The sequence below is a fragment of the Gymnogyps californianus genome, chromosome 16 (assembly GCF_018139145.2).
Source record: "Gymnogyps californianus isolate 813 chromosome 16, ASM1813914v2, whole genome shotgun sequence".
Lineage (NCBI taxonomy): Eukaryota > Metazoa > Chordata > Aves > Accipitriformes > Cathartidae > Gymnogyps > Gymnogyps californianus.
This window is the reverse complement of record NC_059486.1, coordinates 11,038,005-11,064,618: the sequence shown is the minus strand read 5'-3', so window position 1 is coordinate 11,064,618 and position 26,614 is coordinate 11,038,005. Positions and strand designations below refer to the sequence as shown.

Here is a 26,614-nt window from a genome sequence, read left to right as displayed (position 1 = left end):
ATTCCTAGACAATCAAGCAAAGCTGCATCTTCAAGTTCCTTTACTGACAGCTCATAAAATGATGGTATCGATCACAATACCTAAATTTGTAGTTTTGACAATAAAAGCAATTTGTTTAGGGAGGGAAATAGCTGTATGAAGTCAATGCATGTGGTTTATTAACTTTCAAAAATAATTCTTCTGAGCAATAATGTGAAAGGTTAGACAGAACTTTTTAACCTTGAAGATTTGACTTCCATTTTCCCTACTAAGATATTTTCCTCTTGAGAAAATTTATATTTTAGATTTTGGAGTCAAAGAGAGGTAGCAAGGTGTGCCTCCATGCCACAGCTAATATTTGTATGCTCTTCAAAGTGAACACTGTTGCGTTCATCACAGTTCAGGCGAAACTGTGGGGTTCAGACAATATTAACCTCTGAAGGGCTCATTCTGCCTTATGTAGTCCTTTCCCTTGCCGTAAGGCAGAATCAAGTACAGCTGTTATACCCAGCAGGCATTTAACCAACCCCATGCTTCTCAAACTCCAGCTGTATCACCTGCTTTCATGCTCCCAGTCAGCTGTACTTTACATCTTCCTGAGAAACTGAGGGAGAAGCAAACAAATGTCCTGGTTGGAGGTGTAAGCCAGAAACTTCCTCACCTCAGAGGAAAATGCGCTGGTAATTACCACTGCTTGTCCTAACTCCGTACAACTCCTCTGCCCTGAACCTCTTCATCCAGGAGTGACGCCAGCTCATGTGCTTTGGCCCATTTCAGCTAAGACCAGTGGCTGTCCTTAAAGCAACATGCTTTGGCTGGGCCTATATGTTTTCACAGTAGGATTGTATTAAACCATGTTTTAACAGCTCTCAGCTTTGAGCATGTTACAAGGAGACATGTATTTATAAATAAGTCTAATTCACGGAAAAATTAAGAGAGGATAAAAAGGGCAGCTGCACAGAGTAGTGAAGATGTTATTCAGATCAGGATGCAGCTGTAGCTCCTTGTTAAGCAGCCAGGTAGATTCAGTCCTTGGAACTGGGAGTGTTAGACTATAGCACTCATGTTCTCATATAGCGGAGAATATAGCCCAGCTCTAATGGAGAGCACAGCCCTCCAAACCAACCTGTACTGGCACTGAACAGGAGAGCCAAGAGCGATGGAAACGTCTCCCTTACATTCCAGTGAAAGGGAATTTTTACACTTGGCTTCCAGAGCCGTGGTTTTTAGCTTTTTCCCAGTTCCACATCCTGAACAGGGTATCTTACTGCCTGGCATCACAGGCCTGTGGTCACAGGTCTCAGCTAAGACACAGCTCCTCAGAAGAGGGGTTACAGTTTGCTGCGTCTGTGTGGAGCCTGCCATAACAAGGTGGATCTCTGGACCCGCTGTACAACACACTGTAGCAGCTCCAAGGGCACATGTCTCCCTGAGCTCCCACAGGTTTTCTGGTGGTTGCTTCCGTGACTGTTCATCTACCCAGTTCCTTGTCTCCAGCCTTCCCAGCTGTGCTTGGGAAAGATAACACGACTGCAGGATTCCCTAGGACTATTTGCATTCCAGCACAGGTTACCTGGCTCAGGAAGGGATCCTGGTTATAAAAAGCCTAGAAGATTTGGGAGCACTTAAACTAAGACACAAATGTAATTACTATTATTCTAGGTCATAGGCTATACTCACACAAATACAAAAGCTATACTGTAGTTTCTACCCAAGAGCCCAGCTTTAGTTTTCTAGCTTCACACCTTTAACATTTTGATTAGGCTTGTACAGCATTTTAGGCTGATAATTCCCCCTTCCTCCTTTTAGGATACATCAAAGTGGAACCTTTACTGAACTCCAAATCCAGCTTATCTTATTTTTGACAAAGGACCCTTTCAACATTACAACACACTGTCAATTGTTACGCACTGAAGTCAGGTCTGCACTACAGAGGCAGGATTTTTTTCTGGAAATTACATAAGCATGAAAAAGAAGCAGCTCCATGAGGATGGAGCAAGTAAAAGCTAGTTTCCTATAGAGCTCTGTCTCACGGTTGGTTGACTCTTGTGTCCAAGAAAGTACAAGCTTTTATTGAAGAGTTTTCCATAATTGGCTATTGATAAGAATTCAGCTGCCTGGGGACTTTAATGTCTTTTTCCTCTATTGCCTGCATATTTTCATGAAACATGTAAGAATATAACCATCTTTGAGTCAGCTATGCTGCTGTCAAATTTAAAACACACATGCACAGGCAGCATGGTAGCATAAGGCTCATCTCCTCGGAAAACCTGGCTAACATCCCCCTTTTTCCCCAAAGAAAAAACAATGAAATTCAAGAAAAATTGACCTAGCTACAGTTACTTGCTTTATTTACTTCATTAAAAATGACAAATGTATTCTTGAGTTAGCACATGTATAGTACTGCTAGCTGTATTTATGACATAAACAAACATAAACTCTTTACTTTGAAAAAAACCATCATACATCTATTATTAGCAATGGATCTGCACAGCATGCTAAGGTATTTGAATATATACATTTGCCTGATGACACTTTTCTAAAATAGGAGGAATATTATAATGTTAAAAATAGAAAGCATGAATATTGTTGACGTATAAACAAAAAAGAAAGTAATATCCACAGAGTGCAGAAACAGCATGTAAATTAAGACCTAATGTAGCTACAGAAAAAAAATCTCGTATTTTAGGAGAAAAAACTTGAAAAATTAACTTGACATCTTTATGCACATTTATTGAGATGTGGTTAGCACAGCACAAATTTCAGGTGAATTTAATCTACAATATATTGAAATTGCAATCACCTAATAATGCATACGTATATGTAACTTAATTTGAATTATTTATGAGTCGTAGAAATAATTCTTAAGGCTTGATATGCAGCTGTACTAATTTCTTTTCAAATTTCTACCCAGGCCTTTGGGGGGAAAAAAGCAGCAAAAGTTGTGTACACTTCTTTGCAACTACTTCACATTATTTCCTTGAAAGTTTCTGGAGTTTTCCAAATCCTCACATCTCTAGGCTCAAGTTTTGTTGAAGACTGTGGGAATTCAAGCTGCTTATGGTCAGTGCCTTTACAGCTACTTAATATGTCTCACAGCAATCCTTTGCAAAGACAATCGCTTCTACTATAACAAAAAAGATACAGATTCTCGCATACCTACAATAATGTTAAATCCTTCCCAAGTACTATCCATAGAAAATCAAAAGCATTAAATTATCATCTTAATTCTTTTTTCTAAGTCTATACTACATGAAAGACCTCCCTCTGCATTCCTTTTCTCCAGTAACACCTTCCTTTAGAGTAACAGCACCTTTTAACAGAGCACATGACTCTGTTAACTTTAATGTCTTAGTTTTGTGACAATTAAGGAAGAGATATTCAGCAGCATAAATTAAAACTTGACATAGTAGACTGTTCGAGGTGTCCTTTAATCTTCTGGATGATTTTAAAAGTTCAGCTGGTTATTTCATTTAGAGATCAGACCAAAGCAACTCTCTCCTCCCCTTCCTCCTTTTCCTCTTGTATAACTGTGACAGCCTGGAGAAATATTATCTATCTTGGCTCCAGCCACTGCCCTGAAGGTGTAAAGCTATAGATGAGTTCAATACAGCTTGTTTCATTGCTAATTTCAGAGGGCATGTAGAGCTTCTTGTTCCCCTGGCTAACAGACAAATTGACTTTCTAATTTTAGAACAGGAGAGTTCTGCACACTCACAGACCAAAAACGCTACTGTTCTGATGGATTTAAGTACAGATTTTTGCTTCTTAAAACCACAGCATCCAAGTGACTTAGAACTTGCCATGAAAAATGGTATTTAGGAACGTTGCCCCACAGCCAGATGTTTAAACAACAATCTTCAGATTGCATGTTCCTCGGGAGATGACTGTTTAAAATAGCTCTGGTTAACCTTCCCCACAGCACGGCACACTGTAGCTGGTAATTGCCCTGATTTTAGAGGAAGACAGCAGGCAGGTCTTAACAGCCTATCTACTTCCACTGGAAGATTAGTGCCTCACAGCTTGGCCATGAGGTTCATGTATGCTGTGGTACTGAACTTGACACCCGCCCGCATCATCATTAACTCTCTTCTGTGCTATCAGGAAAGCAGGGCTCCCTTCCTTCCCCCTGACCTACTGCCCGATTTCACTCTTTGGCAGCGTTCCGGCAATGCTTTGTTAGCGCCCAGTACACGTTTGCCCTGATAACATCCCACCTGTGACTCAGCTCCGCAGAAAAGGTAAATATAGGAAGAGAGAACCAAACAAAGGCTCAAAACACACACAATTTTCCTCTGCTCACAGGTGAGTGAATGGCCACATCTCTGCCTTAGTTCCCAGGAATCCTCCTCTGGCACCTCAGCTAAAAGGAAGACTCCTAAAGAGTGGGAAAGGCAGATCATCCATAGCTCCAATGCTACAGAACTAGGCAACCTGACCAAGCAACACAGTATTAACATCCATTGGTAAAGTGTTTCAACTGTTACTATCAGAATTTTTAGCAGGATTTACAGACTAATCTAACTGGCAATACAGAAAAACAAATGCATTTATTAAAACTACATTAAAAGAACGTTAGGGTTGCAAATCAAGAAATGTAATTTAGCCCTTCCTGTGTTTGCATTGTAAGGATCTTCACAATACACATATTGCTTTTTCTCTTAGTCTTCATCTAAATATTTGCTTTCTTTACTCTGCCCCAGCACAATTCTTCCTTCTTCACCTTCAAAAGTTCTATTTATTGTATTTTTTTGTTATGGAAAAATACTCAGTCTCTCAAGTGAAAGGGGGACGAGAGCATCATCTTTCACCCCAGTGGGCCAGCAGCAGATCTATATACACAGGACTGTGTTGGCCAGTAAGTAATTCCCCTACCTAAGGGTTATTTTCACCTGAAAATTGTGCATTCCTTTATAACTTAATTCTTCTATAATTTCTATGCTTATGACAGAAGCATCTGGATTATCATTAGCAGTTCATTAGGACTTTCTCATTGTGTTTACAAGTTGTGATTACAATTATAGAGTAAAATCTTTATTTCTGGTTTATCCAAGAAACAGAAGAAGCATTTGTTTTCATAAACAAGATTAATCCCTTAAACCCCTGAACAGGAGATATTTTACTAGAGAGTTACATAAGCATAATGAGAGTGCCAAAACTAGAAACCTAAAGTTAAGAGCAAAAATACTGCTTTTACAAAACAATTGCTGATTCCCACCATCTCAAAGTCTTGATTGGAAGGCTACATTTCTGAAACTGCGCATTTAACCCCATGCACTAGAGACAGCTAAATCCTTGATCATTTGCTGCTTAGAGCCACTGCAAACAAGATTTATCTTCATGTCATTTATGAGAAAAGAGTCTTGATTTTTTAAATAAATAGTAATTTTTCATCAAGACATTGTAATTGTCTTTGAGAGTCTTAAGGACTAAGTCAGGGGTTTATATCACTAAAATACATAAAACAAATGTAGAACACACCCACAACCCTTCTCTTCCACAGACTTCTTGGTATTGAATGTGCATAAAATCAAACCTGATTCAATCTATTAGAACTGAAAAAAATTGCAGTATAGACAGTATGTATGCACTGAGTATGTATGTGTATCTCTAACATAAAATAGAGGTATCACTGAGAGTATGGGATTATATTATTTGTGGTTTTGATAGCTACAAAAATAATTAAGACCCTTCAAAATTATTTGTTGCACAGTCCTCCATTCGGTAGCTGACAACCTTGCCAAAAATTAAGCTACTCGGGTATAAATTTTCATATCGGGGTGTGTCTAGATTTAAACTTGTGGGGAAAACCAAGTTAAAATGGTAGCCATTTAGCCACGTGCAGTAGAGTTTAGAACAGCATTGTCTGTTCATATTAAAAAATGTTTAGAATTGGAAATAACCATTATGATGTTTCTTATGCTTTCAAGTGAGGACTAAAAAATTGGCAAGGGATGTATCGTTTGGATATTTGGATAAACTCCGGATTTTGCATCCAAAATGCAAAACTGCACTTTGTTTTCCTTATAAAAATCTGCCCATATTTTTCCAAACTGTAAGTCTCAGGGGGGTGGAGACATTACTTTGAGAAATACATCATACAGAGACTTGTCAGAGTTTGTCTGCCAAATTCTTCTCTGCCCATAATCCTATGGAAAAAGTACCATGTGTTCATGTAAGTAAGACTGTTTTTAATGAATATGCATGAAAGATTAATTCTAAGATGTCCTAATTTCTGCAACTTTTGAAAGCTTCTCTGTTATGGGTGTTGACAAATGCATAATATATGTACAACATATATAACACATTGTACATACATTATATTTATTAATTCTGTGATAATCTTAATAGTCTTCTTTTGTTCTCTTCTACGCCTTTTGCTTTCCTTGCCTTAACTACTTCACACAAAGAACTGCATGTGTCTGTAAGAAAATTAATTGCTTCAACAACTAACAGGAAAATGCATCTCAGAGGAAACACTTCATAATCAATCTGTTTCCAGGTACAATATTTGCCACTTAGGAATAGATTAATTGGATTGAAAATTATTCAACCTAATTATTTTCTTTCTAGTATAATATTAAATATAAGATTTAAATAAACAGAAAACGAAGAAGTTCCACTCGGCGCTTTACATTCTTCTGAGCTCAGGGATATGCCACGTATGATACAATACAGTCTTATTTTCTAAGGTGCTGCTCGTTCTGTGACCAGGGCTTGCTGAATAAGCATGTGGCACTGTGTCGCAGTCAAGCTGGCCTATTTAGCTCCACATGGCACTACTCTGTGCCACATAGACATATACTTCTTGGTCTCTTGGTATGACGGGCTTCATCTTTAATATGGGATAAGAGCACATCTGCACTTGCCAATGCTGTTATAAACAAACCTATGGAGACTCTGGTGCATTAAGGTATAGCTGAAATGGGAATTATATAAATATCAGAAACAGATGCTTTGGAATTGATTTTACAGTTGATTTAGAAAGGTAGTGTGAGAAATACAAGATGAAAGTAATATAGTCTCACTTTTGGCAGTATAAATTGAATAGCTATCCTATTCCACAGTCCCCATGCTGAAGTTCACAAAACTAGGATTTAGAAAAGCTTCCAGTGAATAAAGACTTTAAAAAAAGCTAATATCTTGTCAACATCGAAGGTATTCTACAAGTATTTCAGCTAAAGCTAAAGAAAAGGCAGGCATGTGTTCTTCCAATATGCCAGAGAAAAATTTATGTCAAGATAGGATGGAGATAGTAGTCATCCATTCAGCTAACTGCACATTTGAATATTAGCTTCAGGTAATCCCTGAAACTAAGAATAATATTAACACATTTACATAAGTGCAGGCAATCCCTCAACTACCACCCTGACAATGAATTTCAACCACAGAGAGATCCCAGCCAACTGATCCCTTTGTCTTCTTTGTATCATCAACATGAGTGCAGAATAAGTGGTAGACAGGCTCTTCATCAGATGGCTACATTCGCTAGTGGATTGTGACTTTGCATCATGACCAGCCTAGGCTAGTCTTGTATCAAAGGCAAAACAGCAGAGCTGTCAGTTATTCAAATTTTAAAGTGTACGTAATATGAAATCATATTTATACTTCTTGCATGGAAAAGCTCTTGGGGTTCCTGAGTAACAAATGGAAACGTACCCTGTAATGATTCCTGTACTTTTCCAAAGAATCATGCAACAAGCCAGTCTTCTTGGCTCCCTTATTTGCCACAGAAGATATAGCCTGGTTCCCCACTCCTACACATTCTAAACTGTAGTTTTGTCTAACTTCTTATGTAACATCTTTTCTACGCATTCCTATGCTCAATTTTATGTCAAACTATCATACATCAAACACATGATTCATAAACTCACACAATGAGGATGGATATCAAACTGAAAGATTCAGACTTTAACAGAGGTGCAAATTGAAAGTGTATTGAACATTAAACCAGCTCTATGTAACACTAAAAATTTATACTCCAGATTACACCTTAGGCTGGAAAACATTTGCAGAAGATGGTGTTGGTAGAGGTGAAAGTACTGCTTGTTGTTGCAGATTACCATGCAGGGGGAGGAATGAATCACAGTACACACTCCTTTCATGTAACCCAAAATATCCAGTGATCACACAGACAGCTCTGCCTATGGAATCTTACACCTCAATTTTCTGTCCTGTTGCTGATTTTTACGTGTGTGTGCATGTATGTATGGTGGAATCAATGATGTCCACGAAGACGAGGCATCCTGTTATCCTAACAAAGCCCAATTTCTTCTGTTGGTATGGAAGTCAATAGAAGCTCTTCAAAAAGAGGTCTAAGACACGCTACCAGTTCCAGAGAACTCTATATGAACTCCTGGGAGGGAAGGTTTTTCCTGACCAGAAAAAAAGAAAGCGGCCTTTGGTGCAAGTTGACTCTCAAGGGACTAGCTGACACATGAGGAGATCATCTCCGTTTAACTCCTGCTCTGTCACACCTCCCACATGACCCGGGGCAAGTTATTAATGTTTGTGCAGTGACAGGGGGTCATAAAACAACGCACCACTGACTTTCGCTTTGTCTTAGTGATTAGCTCAGAGCAGCTCCCTGCCTAGTGTATCGACTTATATGGAGCTCATCCTAAGCCTAGCTATGTAACCCCACTTCACTGCATGCACATAAACCCTAACAGGTGATGTCGTGTATTAGTGCCAGAACTGTCCTTAAAGTTTAGCCCATGTCCTTTCTGCACCTCTATCAAGCTGGGGCAGCAGCCCTATCTTACCCCATTAGAGGTGGTTAAAAGGCCAAGAGGTGACTAAGGTGAAGTTACATCTGCATCATCAGTTCATATAAACCACCCATAGATCTTTAATATTGCAATCCTAGCTTGTTCATGTCATCAATAAATCTATACATTAAGAGTTGAAGCCAAAAAAATAACTCAAATGCCCAGTCAACTTCAGCCTTGTACTTGCAGTTGGAATTTACTTAGGATTAGTTTTACAATTTATATGGATGCTAGAATGTATTATGTAATTCTGTCAACCTTCTGATCCACACTTTGCTGTATGTTGAGTTATATGTGACAGCTAGATTTAATGACTTTTTTCATCCAAAAAATGGGAATCCCCATGTGTCAACAGCAACAGGCATATTTTCAGCCTCAGCTCATACTTTAAGTTATCCACTCTCTCAGTAATTAGTATTACTTCTTACAAGATTTTCTCCAAGGAAAAGAAAATCAACAGCACCATTAGAGATACTTTCACAAGACACACTTTTGCATTTAATATTAGATTTTTAATAGACAGGAGATTACTCGCTGTCTCTTTTGTAATAGGTAGCAAACTGTTTTTGTCCCACTGGAATTGCTGTTTTGAGCCTTGGGGCTACTAAAGGTAAGGACTACAGTTCTAAGCACCACAAACACAGAGCAAGCATGATGATGATGAGTCTTTAAGGTTCTTAAGGGAAATCATTCCTCCTCAAGTTTAAAATGATATTTATCACACTGGATAACACCAGGGTAAAAATAGACACTAAATATGCATGAGGTTATCCAGACTGTTGGAAATGTCCTGTAGCTTCTTCAACACCATACAGAAAGAAGGGCATGTCCTCTACAAGGGAGGTGGCAGAAATACTCATAAACCACCTGCATATCACCCAGGGAGAAAGAGAGAAGAGAGGACAAAAACCTAACGTATCTGTGAGTGATCTGCCCTTTCTGTCACTGACTTTTGTCAGCAAATTACTTAGGCTTAGACTGTTTCCCTCCAATTATTTGATTCCCAGTTGTGCACGCCAAGAATTCTCAATGAAAGGAGATTAAACACCTAACATTATTTATTGTTTGCAGATTTTAGAGGCAGATCACTTAATCTGAAGAATTACGGTATCTTCAGAAGACTCCCTCTAGACAACTCCTGGCATTTTAGCAAAGTTTATAGAAGGTACTATATATCAAAGAAAACAGGCCTAATTACCAGCACATCATAGACAACTTCGTGTCTTGAGAACTTCTTGAAATGCCAAAAATGTGACTCTGCCTTCTCCCATGTAAGCATTATAATATAGTCTCTAGTTACGTGAGCACAGGAATCATCGGAATTTCTCCTAGGACTTCTCAGGTTCATTCAACAAACCTCCACCTTTTGAGCTATCACAATAACTGTTGATGAAGAGAGCACACCTTTTCTCAAATTCCTAGCTAAGCTCATGAACAAGGGAATACTGAGTACCTGTTATATATTCAATTTTGGTATCATTAGAGAACTTCATATATGCAGTACTTTTTGGATCCTTGCTTTCCATGATTACTTTTGTATATAAAATAAAAATCAATAAAATTTAATCCAAAAACACAAAGGGGATAAAACCCCCCTGCTTTCAGATGAGCTAGGACAGGAAATTTAATTCATCCCTCCTTATAAGCATGCTTCCTGCAGCCAAAATTCCTTCTGTTCAAAGCTCTACCCTGGAGTCACAGCTGAAATGAGTTGGGAGAGGTTATCCTGATGCTAGCATATGTGAAACATGGAATTGGTCCAACTCAAATTAAGAAACATTTTCTCAGGTTGTCTTCTGCTGTGACATTGTAGAGGATACAGAATTTCTTCCCAGGGTTTCTGGATACACAGAGGTGGACAGCCTGGAGCGGACGGAAGAGTTGGACGAGGCATCTATATTGAAGATGACGGACAGTCAGTGAATGGCCACTGGCCTGTGACCAGTTAGGCTGTTAGGAGGCCAGTGTGCAGTCACTACTGTCTGTAATTATTCATTGGACTTATTTTCCACCTGGGATAGACTGTCACAAAAGCAGAGCCAAATACAATAACGTGCTAGAAAATGACCACAGATTCTAAGACGAATTGGACCTAGTGCAAAACCCACTTAAATTAACATGATGTCTTTGATCAGTCTCATAATTTGTATCATTATTCCTACACATGCAATGAGAGCTGACAGTTGATAACCCCAGCTCCCCCTGGGGTGTGTAGTGAGCTGGCGTAACTGTGACAGCGATCCCAACTCTCTGCTTCAAGAATTCAAGTCCTAGAAAATCTGCAGACTCTGGGTTGCCACTGAAAAAAGTGGCCCTCTGTCCCCGATCCCTTTTGATCCAACTGCAGCCTCTAGAAGCTAAGGGTACAATATGCACCGGATCGAAGTGGCTACGTAACTAAAGCTTCAATTACTCTTTTCTGTTACTTTTAGCTAGGGCAGGAGCAGTAAAGATCAGGAGAAAACAGTCAAAATATTAACGTATTCTGGAAACAAGAAGCACTATTTTAAAGGATATCCTTCACCCTGCATTGCTAAAACAATGTAAAGCAACAGTCAGCTGCACTGCAGTAAATCCTGCCTCTGCCCTAAAAATTTTGGCATATTTTTATTCTTTGCACTTGACCACAAAGTAAAGTAAAAGCCCTTATACTATCTCTGTACTTATCATGTACCCTTCTAAAGAGGTGGTGTCTGACTTTCTCCCATTCAGCACAAAAAATCCTACAGGTGATGGAGGGATACCATAGTGGTCTAAAAAGGTACAGGCACTACTGATAATCTCCTTTGCTTTCCTCACTATTCAGTCCCGTTGTGAACTGTTAAGTCACGTCAAGTTACATTTTAGGGGTACTTCACCTTTACCACTTTCCTTAAGATGATACGCAGGTAGCAATGATGTAACTCTGAATATCACCAACTGCAAGCCATTAGGAGATGGTAAATGCTATATAAAGGTACATTAGTATTTCAAAAGGATAATCCCTGAATGAGGGAGTTTTATTTTTTTTAACTGCTTCAAAAGGCAGCGTCAGCAATTCAATGCTAATTGTCACTTTTCCCATTTCCAATAACATTATGCTCACAAACAAAAGAGCACAGGAATAGCCTTCCTCTCTACGGAGAACCCTAAAATTCAGCTGAGATTAAAGGGAATCTTCTTCTTCGTAATGACAGCTGAATTGCCCTGCAGTATCTCCTTCATGTAAACGTCAGAGATATAGGAACAGAGTCCACCTCTAAGACGCCAGAAGACTATCTACATGCCTTTGAAGTGCTTTCCCGCAATCTTTTTGTTTTTAAATGAATGAGTCTCTTTCAAACAAACAGGTGAAAAAGTTGGCTAATAATGCCTTTATCTAATAGCTGTTGGTTAGCATTTCATCTCTTTTCTTTTGATTTGCTTCAAGATGACACCGATAAACATTTTTTCTAGTATATTAGCATTGAGTAGGATGATATCAAGAGAGATTCCGCGTTTCTTGATAAATAAAATAGTTTTCTTTTTAAAAAATGAAAAAAGTGGGTCAGCATGTAAAAGAATGATGCACTGAGGCTTGGTTCGTGCAAATTTATTTTGCCTCAACATCTCAAAGGGTTCTCTCTCAGAGGGCACATTTAAGTTTTAAAATGAGAAATAGAAGTTTGTTACTAATTGCTTTCAAACAGTGGAATGTAAACATGACTTCTGAGATGTTTAGTACTTTCACATCATCACAGCATATAAACTCTCATAAGCCTAGAGGTTTCAAATAACACAGGAAGGGAAAAGAAAAACCCAAATGTTACACTGTATGAAACTCTAAAGCTACCCAGGGTAAATAAGTTTACAGTTGATCATTACCCATATGCCTAGGAAGTATAAATGGAGTTAAACTCTGGTATTTCAGAATCAAATTAACATATTGTATCTGCCCGATAATACATATCTTAACCTATTACATCAGCATCAATGATGCTGAGTTAACAGCCAGTTTTTTAGGGCTGAATCATTATTCTCAGAAAGTAATTTTGGAACCACATAAAAGATATCCCCCTTCTCCCTTCCCTCCCCCCTCCCAGTAATAAAAATAGTATTAAAAGGAACAGGAGAAATCTTTTTTGCTCAGAATTCACATATTGCTTTATCTTTTGAAGGAAAAAAAAAAAACAAATCAAATGATCTCTTGGGTTGCCATAAAAATACCCAAACATACAGCCTAACCCAAACCTTTCCCACTCTGCCTGTCCAGCTTTTTTAATATCATACTTGAATGTATCCCGTCTGAAAGCATATATGATTTCTACAGTCTTTTTCTTGCTTTTGTTTCATCATGATAAACTGAAGCTCACGTGATTCACACATGATGTGATGGGACAAAATACACTGGAAATTATTTTTCCTTCATCGTGTATCTTTTCTGTAATTCCATTGAGTAGAAAATTTTCTTTCCAAGCAATAATATACCTCTAGTTGATAAAGCCATGTGAGCACATGAATAGCAAGGAAAAAAATTAATGGTGATCTAAAACATAAAACTATTTTTATGAAGCATTTTGATGAACACCAGCAAGAGATATAATGTAATTATTGTGGCTATTAGGCTGTTATTTATGTCAAATTTGTTGCTTTTGTTGTTTCAAAAGCATTTTAGGATTATAGCACTCTTGAGAGTCTATCAAACGTACTGGCAGATGCAACAAGTAAGAGAATGAGGCAATAGCTCACTGTTGTTACAACATGAAAACTAAATGTTAAATAACTAGATTTGAAAATGAGAAATATAGGGCACTAAGGGTAATGGTATAAATGTAATAAAAAGAAAGTATTGTGTATGAAAATCAAAGGCAATGCTGCCATACGTTTTCCTGTCCCCTGTTATTATCTAATATCGAGTTAATTTCTTGTACTATAAAAGCGTTAAAAAAATTAAGCATTGAAATACTGTATAATGAAAAAATGAGACACACAGAAACGAATGAGGGATATAGCCCAGAAAATACTGTCATTATCTCTTACTATGTCAATATTATCACAGACTGATTCAGTCACTCAGTTCAAAATGAAAATAAGTTTCTCTACTAATAGCAGGACCAGCATCTGGTTGCAAACAGCGTAAGCCAATAACTCCTTCAACGCTATGGAAGTGGAACCCAAAAGTGCAAGCAGGAAAGTATCAAAATAAATGCTATCTTTGTAACATTCCCAACAACAGGAAAAGGAAATTGCTGAGCAAAGCTTATGACATAGTTCAAATACATTTGGAGATAAGGCAGTAAACGGTCATATCCAGACATTAAGGTTCTACTCAGAGATGGTCAAGGTTTGTCTATAATTATTTTGCACTTGCTTGGATCAATGGCCTCATTCCTGCCATAAGCACAGAGAATAATGTATTCTCCAATGGAATAACAAACATTTGTACCCAAAAATCTAAACATGAATAAAATATTTTAAGAGGATCATGACACCCATTAGTATCATATCAGAACATCTTGCTTAATGTCTCCGCAGCAGCTATAGATACAGGAAAGTGCTATCAATCATGTTTTGTAGATGAGGAAAATACAATAAATCTGCATCTTTAGCTGCCTCAATAATTTTCCAAACCCATCCCACCTGGCATACTTCCAGTCCAACAGGAAACACAGTAGAAGGACAGGAATACCCAACTTTTGGCTATTCTTCTTCTCAGTCATCACTAGCACAACAGAGATGCTCAATTTCAGGTACAATGAGAAACAACACTAACCCAAGAAAACATTCCGAAAATGCAGTACTCCTTTAATCTCATCTTTCTATTCACCTCATTACATGAGGAATTAAGAAAAGGAAAGTTCAGCCAACTTGCAAAGGAAATAAGTAAGGGATGGCGCATATTAGGATGTATCTCCCCGATTCAATCAGTGATTAAGTGTTTCCCAAGTCACATTTCTGAGCCACTGGTTAATTCCCATCACACCATTTTCTTTTTGTTTTTTTTCGGTTGTCTAGATGACAGAGGGATGGAAGATAGATGCTTCATAGAGAAGAACAGAAGTGCTGTACAGATGCTACAAGTAGTAAGCCCATCTAATAATCTCATGGGTCAGGATTCAGATTGTTACAAAATTCTTATTGCCTGAGAATGAAATCAGAAGAATTGGGGAGAACTTTATAATTGCTTCACAATTAATCTGGAACACTGTCGCAAGCCCATAATAAGCAAGGCACTGAGAACTTCAAATCATATTTGACAGATGGGCTTAATTAGTTATTCTCATACAGACTCATAATATTTGCTGTTAATATTCATTCTAAAACACCCTGCTGGCTGTGATAATATTTATATGTTAATCCTGTTACGATAAGCTTTCGGTGCCAAAATCTCTCCAAATAAAATGACTGATATATTTCAAACTTTGATAAAGAAATGCTCAGGCATCCTGGTTAAGTTTGTCACTCGCACAAGTGCCTCCTTAATCCATGAAATTACACCTGTCACAGTAAATTAGCTTTATTAACACTATTTTCTGATCCATGTAAAACTATCAGAAACACAAAAGTATTGAATCTTTAGTTATTTAACATTGTCACCTTTGCATTCATGTCATCAGAGCTCTGATTTTTAAGAGTAATTAAACAACATGCAAATAGAGTTTGTCAAATTTCTAAATGAACTATAGGGGCAAACAATTTGGTAAGAGACATCAATATTTAGCTGTTATCCGTTGTGCATATTTAGTGACACCAAACATGTCTAGATAAGGAAAAATTTGTTCCCCAAAAAACATTGAGCACACTCTCTTTCCCCATATAATGCTTGATCTTCCTTCTTAAAATGAATAGCAAAACAGATATGACTAAGTTTAATGAGGAAAACAACATACTGAATAATAAATTGCAAATATTTTACATTTGTTTACAATAAGGAAGAGGTTCTCAAAAGTGAGAAAACCACAAAATCTCAACTGGGAACTCGGATGGAGTAAGTCAAACCAGAAGTTATATGAGAGTTACACATATACCTTGTCTTCACTTGATTTTTTTTCCAGTAAAATCTAATATGTATATGAGTTCACATTTCTTTTATTAAACACGAAGCAGTGCTTATATTCAGCATGTGAAAGCACACTGAATCCACAGCCACTGCATGAAAGATGACATAATTTATTTTTTTGTGTACAAGGGGTCATTTTGAAGGCTTGCCACTGAATGATGAATAGTGAAGGGAAATAAGTTGCCAAGCTTCAAATCACCCATGAGGTTGCATTATATTTTCCTGATGAGGAAGAGAAATCAGGCAAATACACTGTATGGACCCAACAAGATAAAGTGTGATGGAAAACTCATCGTTGAAATAATCTTTGATTTTGATCCAATGCCCATTTCAGTCAATGAAAATATTCGCACTCTCTTCAAACAGCTTTGAACTGGGATTTTAAAGAATCTGTCTGACAGGTTGTGCTACACAGTAGGAAGCTCTGACCTTGGCATATATACACATTGCTTCTTTGACCAATAAAATTCAGTCAGGTATGAGACAATATATGGTTAAATGAGAAAATTCAGGATACTATAGCAGAGAAATTGTGTAGAATCTGAGTTATAATAAGGAGAAAGTGATTTATGTCAAGATTATGAAGGGAAATTCTTCCCTTCCTCTTTTTTTCATATACCCAGATTGCAAAGACAGGAAACTTCCTAGTTTTTAGGCTCAGAGGGTATTTATTTAAAAACTCTAAAGCCCATAATAAATCCCAAAAGCCTATAAGGTTTTGTAAAATTTCAGAAGTAATTCACAGCACAGAACTTCCATGTTATATGGCAAGTTTTCTAACAGCAAAACACAATACATACACAGGCAGTCAGATCCTTACAAATATGGAACTTGACATACAGTTGCAGAAACAATGAACAAGAAGCAGCAAATGATATAAAAATGTATTCATTAAAGCAATCAGTTGTGATGGGAAAAGGAACATCCACCTGCCAGATGAAGGCTGTTTAAGACAGGTCAGTGTCTTAAACTGTCCTATCTAAGCTGCACAATGGGAATGGAAAATGGAAAATCTATTCCCTTCTGCAGATTAAAAATTCATATAAATCTCACCAACAAAAATGTGAGTTTGGTACCAGGAGTACGTTTTAGTTTCCTCTGGATAAAAAAAACCCAACACCCTCCCCCCCCCCCAAACCCATCAAAAAAACCCCAGGCAAAACCAGAAAACCGAACCAAAAAAACCCCACCACAAACAGCCCTATAATTACCCCCTGCTATAATGCCTGGCAGCAAATATTTTGAAGAGATTAAACTAGTCACAACTGAATTCTAAGATATGAAATATGTCCTTCTAAATGCTATGTAAAAACAATATTTCCTGCTAGTTTTAACTTCCTTAGAGTATTAAGATTGAATAACATTTTGTTCAAAGTGCATGTGGTAGAATTAGCAATGTACTACAAAATAAAGACAGCCACAGCTTTTCCAAAAGCATTTTCATCATACACTATAATAAAACTTATTAAAATCATGGCAAAATGCTTTGAAAAGGAAAAACAACCATTAGTTATTAAAAGATAGACTGCTGGAAATTACCTACCTGTTTTGAGAGGCAGCAGATTTCCTCTGGCAAACAATAACAGCTGGTGCATATTTCCCAGTATAATCCATGCTCTCTCTGATGTCCCATAAGTATGGGCTGCTGGCTCTTACACTGAAAATGTTCACACCTTTCTTCACCTTTGCCCTAGGAGGAACAAGAGGATATTTCACCAATTAGATACAAAATGTCAGCTCGATCTGTTACTTATTTCTTCATTATTTTCTCATTACTGTCCCACAGAAAATGCTACTGCTCATTAGAGTTCGACAATATTACAAGGAAAAGAGATGAGAGAATTAATTAAGAATTCCATATTTTGAAGAAATGATATCAAGATAGAAATCTTATTGAGCTAATGGTAATTACAGCTTTAGTCATAGCTAAATTGCAGAGTAGATATGTTCTGGAGCACACTCCTCACTCCTGCTCTTCCATTATCCACACCATGGGCACCACTGTGCACATTAAGGCTCTTTCTTGACTAGAAGTTAACGTATTGGAGAAGACAGTAAATTTTTGTTGCAAAAGAAGTCAGGTTTTTGCTGGGGCTTATATCTGGAGTGAGGAGACATTACTAGGTCTCATATTACAAGCAAAATGTACCTTTTCTTCTCCCCCCTCCCCGGATTACTCAAAGATGACATTTCATATCTTCGCTCCAATTTTCATCATCTTTCTGAGTCCACAACATTTCTTTATTTTCTTTTAATGCTGTTGGGTTTAACTGTTTATCAGCTCTGATCCTAAAAATACTTAGAAATATTCTTATTTTTCCAAAAGCGACTGGTTTCTTTGGAAGTCTGTTTCTATGTGTGAGGATAAACAATAGGAAAAGCTGTGTGACAAAACGTTAAAGTCATGACAACTGGACTGGCTCCTACTGAGAAGTACTTTCTGGTTCTCATGTGTTAGCATAATACTTCTGGTTTTGAATAATCAGTAGAGAAGAGGAACAATATATATATATTTCTAAATATCTGTTTTATTTCCTCTTAGCAGGTGTTGTATTCCTTAATTCTTTCTCTCTCTTTCTTTAACTAAATATCTAAATACGTATCTTACGGCACTACTGAATTAGTCCACAGCTATATAACATTGGCCAATTTACTGAATTAGGAGTTTCTAGTGTTGTTAACTTTTGTTTTCTGAATGTGTTTACAAAAACAAAAAGTCCATTGTGGTCAACCAGCCTCATATATGAGCTCTCAGGAAATGACAGTTTAATTATATTTGATTAAAATCTCATACATAAAATCCATTCAGTGTTATGGCAAGTTCTCAGTTCTGGGCAAAAAAACAAAAAGGTATGTGATTTTTTGTATAAACAGCTGCTGCCATGGAGAGATGCTAGTATCAGTAAAACAAGCACTATCAGCTCTGCCTCTGCATGAAATTACTTGTGAAATCTTTGAAGGACAACATCCACACAGATGTTTTCAGAATAAAAAGCCAAAGGATTCTTTCAACTGTCTTGGACAAAAAGGGTTATATCTCATTTCTTCTACCACTAACTCAACAGCAGTGGCTGTAATTTCCTTAGCACAGCTGAAAGAATTAATACATGAAGGCTGCCGATTTGTGCTCCAGTTCTTCTATGCTAATTTCACAAAATGTATTTTAAGCAGGTGCAGTTACTTCTCCTAGACCACAAGTATCCCTCAGGACAAGAGATCAATGGTCAAAGAAGAGTGGAAATTAAACTGTATTCCTGGCATCATAGAGAAAGAGAGGGAGACAGAAAAAGGCCAGACAATCTGGATGAAACATTTTTCAGCATGTGTCTTTAGCTACTCCTAGTGACCAGCATCTAGTCCTGCCTTTCTGTTCCACCTCAAGAAAGGAAAACTTCTAGGTGTCAACTAAGACCAATGATAGAAAGAAGATTCCCACTTCACAGGGAAATGAGGATGGCTCAGATCTTTCCAAGTTAAGCTAGCTATGATTAAGAAACTCATACCCACCCTTCTAGCTCTCTAACGTGGTTGCTGTCTCTCCAGTAGTTGATCATGGCTGATGAGAAGGTACTGGTGTGGGATTTGGGTCACCTAGCTGAGCTTATGTATTTGAAAAGGCAACTGTCTTGATAGAGCCAACTCACTGTGCTTAGCTCTAGCACAGGACTGTAACTGAATCACTCACAGCCAGAGACTGCTTGCAAGGGTGCAAGCGAGTGGCTGGATTCGTTTCACAAAGCCACATATGCCTTGAGCTTCTGCTGTAAGGTTGGCCCCTCACGTTTGCCATGTAGGTATAATAAGCCATTGGTGTAGCGCACAGTATATTTGATCAGTCACCGATTGCCGTCCCCACAGTCTGCACGTGCCAATGAGCATGTCTAAGATTTCTACACATCCTGGAGCCTCCCTGGGATATGTGCAGGAACACTGATCCTGCTGTGAGACATTTGGAAGTCCTGGACAAAGATATTAAGCCCTTGAATTCTTCTGGACATGATTTCGGTGGGGAAGGAAGGGTCCATGTCCTGGAAACCCAAGCAGATGGTAGCCTTACATGAATGCATTTTCCCATGACTGGAGCTTACGAGCAATTACTATGTTACAATTGCTACTTAAAAACACACAACGGATTATGACGATTATACAACAGCTATGTTTTTATATGTTTTATTAACAAAACTGGTAGGGAATCAAGAAAAATGCAGCCTTAGACCACAACATAGTCTACCTTGCTCTGCTGGCACATATGCGATAGCTTTACTGCAATCGAGAAAGCTGTGCAGGGTCTCGGTACCGCTAAGTAAACAGCCACACACTGAAAACTGAGGAAGTTTCTCACTTATATTTTAAAAAACATTAAAAAGCAGATTAAAATAAGTGTACAAACACAGACACATAACTGATACCATCCTCTTATTTTCTGTCTGGATTCCTTTAAATGCCAGAGCGATGAGGTAAACTAGAAAAATGGGCACAAAACCAGTAAGACAAGCTGAGTTTGTTTATCCTTGACACTGACTTTATCCAATGATGAACTGCCGTCCTGCACTGATTTCTGATGTTTCAAAACAAATGCTGATCCTTGTGTACACTCCTTGGGGTAATTGCAGTCTATGGATGAGGATTTCTTAGAAGAGTTTTTGATAAGTTCTAATTTAGTCACCTATTAAAAGCCTCAAACCCCTAATATTACTGAAAACAGTAACACAACAAGATTGTTGTTTTCTACAGAATTACAGGTTAGGAACTCTTGTTGAAGAATCAGTTAAATATACTTATATAATCAGCACAAAAGCTTCAATTCCATGATCCCGGGAAATGCTTTTTCCTCTAGTATGTCTCGATGCTGTGTTTGCCACTGTTGGGGAAATGCAGAATTTTATTCACCCAATTTACCATGCCAGTAGCACTTTGCAATTACCAAAGAATGACCTGGATGAAACAGGGTTAATAATAACTGAAGGTATGTTATTTGTCAACAGATAAAACTGAAGATACCTGAGGTGAAAACACTATGACTGCTGTCAGGGCTCAATTACTTTCTTGCAAATCTGCTTTATTGAATTGCCTGGCTGTTACAGGGCAAGCTGGGTCTTCGACCCTTCAGCTGCTCTTGAGAGTGCTCATGAGACAGCCTCTCAGTTCAGCCACAGTTCAGTCTACTAAGATTTCTCATATATTTGCTCACAGTTAACAGTCTAAGTACAACAGATTGTATGTTTGCTTAAAAGACTGTGGCTGGGCAGCAGAAAGTGAACTTGTTCAAGTATTTTGTGCCCATCACTTCACTTTGGGCCAGATTCTACTTTGAAAAAGCGGAGGAAAGAAGGGACTTATTAAACATTTGAGTTGGGGTTGGTTTGGGGTTGGGTTTTTGTTTGGGTTTGGTTTTTTTTTTCCCCCCAAACAAGGAGCCTATCCAACTAAATACTTTCATAGGTATTTCTAGAAACTGTTATTTACCTCTGGATCACTGCTCACAGTGCAGCACATCAGTTGCTGAGACTCGTAAGTAGCTCACCCCTTGCACCAAATCAATCATGGTAAACAAAGCCCTTGGGAATCCTCAATCCCTGAAAACCTGTCAATGCTGACAGGGTACAAATCAAGGGAAGGGAAAAAGAAAAAAACATAGAAGGAACTCCCAGAATCAATACATCACACCTGAAATCAAGGAAATACATTTCCTAAGTGCATAAAGATAGTGATTCCCAATTCTATCTCATGACCTACTAAACACTACACTTACTCCAGTGATAAAAGAGGTTTCAAGTCAATCAATTAAAATTCAGGCAATGTTCTCTCTCATTTATCAAAGTGTCTGTTTTAGCATCTCCCAGTTTTTGCAGTTTACAACGAGTTAGCGCTTAGCTTTCAGCCCATGTCATTACTGCAGACTGGTAATGGCTGTGAAATTGTTACTTAAGTGTTGTATAAAGTGGAACAGCTGGCTGGTGAAAAATAACAGCATTACAGCACGTGTGCTGCTAAGTGCCATGGTGCAGTGTCAACAAAGTGTCTGGTTTGAAGCACCACAGGGAAGGGAAAGAGAGAGAGCGAGCACGCACACGAATTCACCCTCAAGAGGTGCAAGAGATCAAAGACAAGGAGCATGCGGAAGCCGCAGATATCCTGCCACAGGCAGGACTCCCCTCTCTACATTTTACTCCTGACAATGTCCTGCATGCAGCATACAAATATCACACATCCCTCCATTCCAAAACAAAGTGCAAATAAACAGGGAATCTAACCCCTGAACAGCTCTAAATAAAGATGGTTTAGACCCATGACATTGAATCTACTTTTTTATTACCGTGAGCGCTCAGGGCAAAGATCTGTGGGAACCTTTCATGCTCCTTCCGAGAAAGTGAGCTACTTTCAACATCAAAGGAATAAAAAGAAAAGGGATGCTGTTAACACAAGTGCTACCACTGGTTATCATCTTGTTACCAGTGGCAACTAGAAGGTGACAGATAAATTGTGTGCAGAGGGGTACATTTTTGAGAGCTTCTAGGCACCTAACAGACATCGCAGTGGGCTCTGAATTTGCCTTGTCACCGTATCTCCCCAAAGCACTTCAGAAATAACTTAAGGGGGTTTCTATTTCTGTTTCTTTTTAGTGCTTTTTCCTGCCCAGAGCCTAATCTTAACCCAGCAACAAAGAGAGACCAAAGCAGTGTTTAGCTGTACAGGATGGCAGGCTTCACTTTACTAATATTCACCACCTTTGGACAGCAGTGACAGCAGTAACAGGTGTGGGAGAGGCTTTTCCCCCATCAGTCCATTTCAAACCAAAGACGAGTAAAATGTGAAAAATGGACCTGACCATAGCTTTTCATGTCATAAGACATAGAAATCGGGTCCGTTTCCACTCACTGGAAAGTCTAATGCACTGATCTAAGACAGCAGCAAAATACTCCCTGCAAGAAACCCTGAAAGTATTCATGGATCTAACCTCTAAATACCCAATATATGTCATTGCCCAGAGCCCGTTTTTGCTGATGGCTATGCCATGCTCTTCGTGCAGGCTCTTTCCAGTGACATCACCTCTTGATCCAATAACACATTACTGTTGCTGGAGGTGGAAACATCTAGTCTGTATTTCCTGGAGCTCCACTGATGCTAGCTTCAAAGAAGCTGAAGAGCTAAAATAGCCATCCTCCAGACTCTAACCGTGAGCTGACAGACCTCATCAGGGTTTTTCTGAAGACCAAAATTAAATGTCATAGCTTGAGAATCAGGTAGTATGAGACTGGATGCTACCATGGGATCTAAAATCTAGACAGCAGTTTTGGCATGACTAAGCTGTAGATCTATTCAAAGAATTCCCAGGTAGCTGTCTCTTGCTGGCAAGTCAGAGTAGAATGATCACTATCTCAAAAGCTAACACTCTGAGTACATTAAATGCAGTCATCCTCTGCAGTATCTAGTCATTCTGTTGCTGCATGGTGCATAAATGAGACCATTTTGATACCAGAACACTTCAGTCTGACATTTGCATCCTGATGTTTCACTCCTGCAAAAAACCTCCTTCCCTCCCAGAAGCCTGATTCTACTAAGCAATCCCAGGACCAGTTCTGTTCTCTTTTCAAGCATGGAAAAAGGAATATAAGTTACTGCCCACCATCATCCTTCAGACTATTGCCGATTTTGTTTGGTTTTCTTTACTCTCAACAGGTTCAGAGAGATGATCTAGAACCAAGGGAAAAAAATATAGCTTATGCTGTCTTCCTGGGAATCCTGCGATGCTTATGTGGCAGTGACCCACTTCTCACCTTATACTGCGTGTGCCGCACCTGCAGCTCTCTGTGCTCAAAGAATCATATTAAAATGCACTGAAACATCAGATAGCAATGGAAAACATCAACAATTTTTCTGCCTTTACTTCAGGACAGACTTCTTTTTAATTTTAGAGTACCAAAATTGAAGACAACACAGGAAAGACAGGTTTGTGAATGCCAGAAAAGCTGGTAAGCTAATGAATAGCACTGGAATGAGAATTAAGTATGTTAGAGAGGACACCAGACATAACAAAAGAGGGTGAAGCATGGAGCCAAGCTTCCTAGTGAAAGCAAAAACCAGAGGTAATTTAGTGGACAGCAGGCCCCTTTGTCTTTCCCAGTCTCCCTGAAAATCCATACTGGAGCAGACTCTCCACCTGTTTGAGAAGCCCTCAATTAGAGCTTCTTGGTATCGGAAGCCACCACTTCTTCCACCTCAGCTAGTGCTGGAACTTGTGTTGCTGCGGGGGGTCTTGTAGCAAATGAGGAATCAGAGTAAACACTTTTAGCATAAGTGTCCCAGTCACTTCCTTTTGCAAAAGCCTTTTTTTCCTATTGACTTCTAAAGACTGACCCAGACACATTTCTTATATAAACAGAGCTGATCAAATTAACCACTCCACAGTGCAAGGAGGACTGGTTGGAATTTGTGTTCCCAGCATTTCCACTTCTAATTTTATTTACAAAGTTAGGGTGATGCTAAATTTATACACTTTAAGGCCATACTCTTCTTTTGCCTCCCTCTGCAGTTTCATTGCTTTTTATGGCTGAAGCTAATATGGGACAGAATTTGAGCCTGAAAGAGATTCATCTCTTTGAACACCAGTCAAAAATAAAATGTGTCTGTCATTGAGAAGACAGGCAGAACTCAGCCCGGTTTTGTTAGACTTAAGGCTTATTTGCAGTGAGAGGATGAAAACAAACCGTACAAAGGCTTTCTGGATTTGTATCTATCACGAACTCCTGAAGAAATAAAGACCATTAAAAAAAAAAAAGTTTTCCCCATAAGAAACAAGCCTTCATAGCTGAAACTCTTTCAATGGAAGGAACTGTATTTGAGAAGGGCCCATTTAAACAAACTGTTTTAGAACTGACTAAACAAAATTGTGGCTTTCTCAGTGAAACAGGAATGACATATCACAAAAAATTAGGTCATGTAGCAAGACACTTCCTACTAGCCATGTGAATGTCTGGCTTTTAATTTCATAATCAATTTTGGCATGGCTTATAAAAGGTAGGATTTGGATGCCAGGATTTAATGTACAGAGCTGGCTTCTGTAAGGTTTTTTTTGTTTTGTTTTCCCCATTGAATACTTCATGTACAAACGAGTGTTGTCAGTTGTTTTCAGAGAAGATGCCTCGAAGTTTCTTCAGATTACACTAATAGTTTCACTGATTGAAAATCCACAGCAGAAGAGAATCGGGAGTCCCTGAGATACTGATGGAGTTAGAATAATTTATGGAGAGCGGTCTAGCACAACATAAGCTATTTAAAGCTGTATAATATACCCACAAACTCTTATTAAGGTCTGTGGTTTTCAGCCCTGTGAGATAGAAACCAGTTATCATTATGCATCACCATGAAAGCAGATTAAAATTAAATCAATCTGTTTATCTATGGGTTTGCAATGCAGCTTTTCCAAAGCATAACATGTTCTCCATCTAATTAACATTTCAGGAGGAAAAACCATTCCACCCAGACACTAAACCACCCTCATTCAAATGGAGATATTACAAAAATACAGCCCAGGTGGATTTATAACAAAATTTAATTAGTGAAAGGGCACAAGACCTATTTAGGCTTCAAAAGTTGAATTGTACATACCGGGAGTTAAATAAAATAAATCTCTCTGTAATATGTATCTCTTGGACTTGCCAAAATTACCTATTGTGCTTACAGTTTATGTGCGTGCACACAGTTGCATATATATGTATACACGCACGCATTACATAGATTCAGATTTTATTCCTGTGGCTTTCAAAAAGAAAGTCCTTATTAAAAACATGTTTTGCAAGATGTAAAATGCACAAGTCTCTGGAGAATTAAAAGGAAAGAACGCATACAAATCAATTTAAAGCAGAACCAAATACAGAGTTTGTAGCTCTGACCTCTATTCACTTCCTAAACAAGCCATGAGAGGGCCCGATCCTCAGTGGGAACCAGGCGCTTCCTTTGTGGCCTGCAGAACTTGATCTTTTTGCTTTAGAAAGACCCTGAATTAGAGCTCAGGAAGCAAACCTTAGGAGTTATATGAGTAATAAGAATAGCACTATGCCTCCCCAAGGACCCCAGCAGCAGTCATCCTGGGACTCCCAACATGAAGGAAAAGTCAGAAACAGGTTTTTTATAAACTTCATGTCTGTGTCAGCCAGCAGTCTGGCTGGTGCACCCTTCTGCTAATTTAATCTTGTGGACCGTATATGATGTCAAATAAGTGGCAAAGCAGTGAGAAAGAGGAAAATAGCAACGTTGTAACCTGAAGTGGCACTACAGAAATGTATGCTACTAGCAGGCAAAATCTCAGTAATACGATAGATAAGACACCACTGTTACAACTGACATTGTTACTGTTAGCTATGTTCTAAGGAGGTATTATTGTGTTAAGGGACAAGCTGATACTCCTGCCCATAGTCATATCTCAATATGAATTATGAAACAAGCACAGAGATGCTTAAGAGGAGATACTGTCTTAAGGTTGAGGTCAAGGTGAGGAGGTAATCCATGATCTCTTTTTACCCCAAACTACTCAGCAAATGCAGTGTTGTGACATAACACTGACTTACTGTCACTTCTCCCAGCTGTATGGCACTTTCTCCTACAGGAATGGATAATTGGGCAATAATGAGCAACAACACTAAACAAAACAAAATATTTATGTATTCAAGGGTGTGATGGAAGGTGTTTGTTTACAGAAATGAAAGACAAAGATAAATAATGCTGCCTGCTGATTTAAAGTGGTTGGGAGCCCTGTGGACTGTTTCCATCTACTCTTTCCAAAATAAATGCAAAAACAGGATGTAGGGTCTGAAATATATCTTTCTAAACTGCTTATAAAAAGAAA

General features: G+C 38.4%; 1 protein-coding gene across 1 annotated transcript in view; it reads right to left on the bottom strand.

Annotated features, from left to right (window-relative positions):
* The window catches only part of LOC127022938 (transmembrane protein 132D-like), a 223,740-nt gene that overhangs the window by 141,507 nt on the left and 55,619 nt on the right, over positions 1-26,614 (bottom strand). Inside the window, 1 exon segment of the mRNA XM_050906804.1 lies at positions 17,312-17,458. Within this exon segment, the coding sequence (XP_050762761.1) occupies positions 17,312-17,458 (147 nt within the window).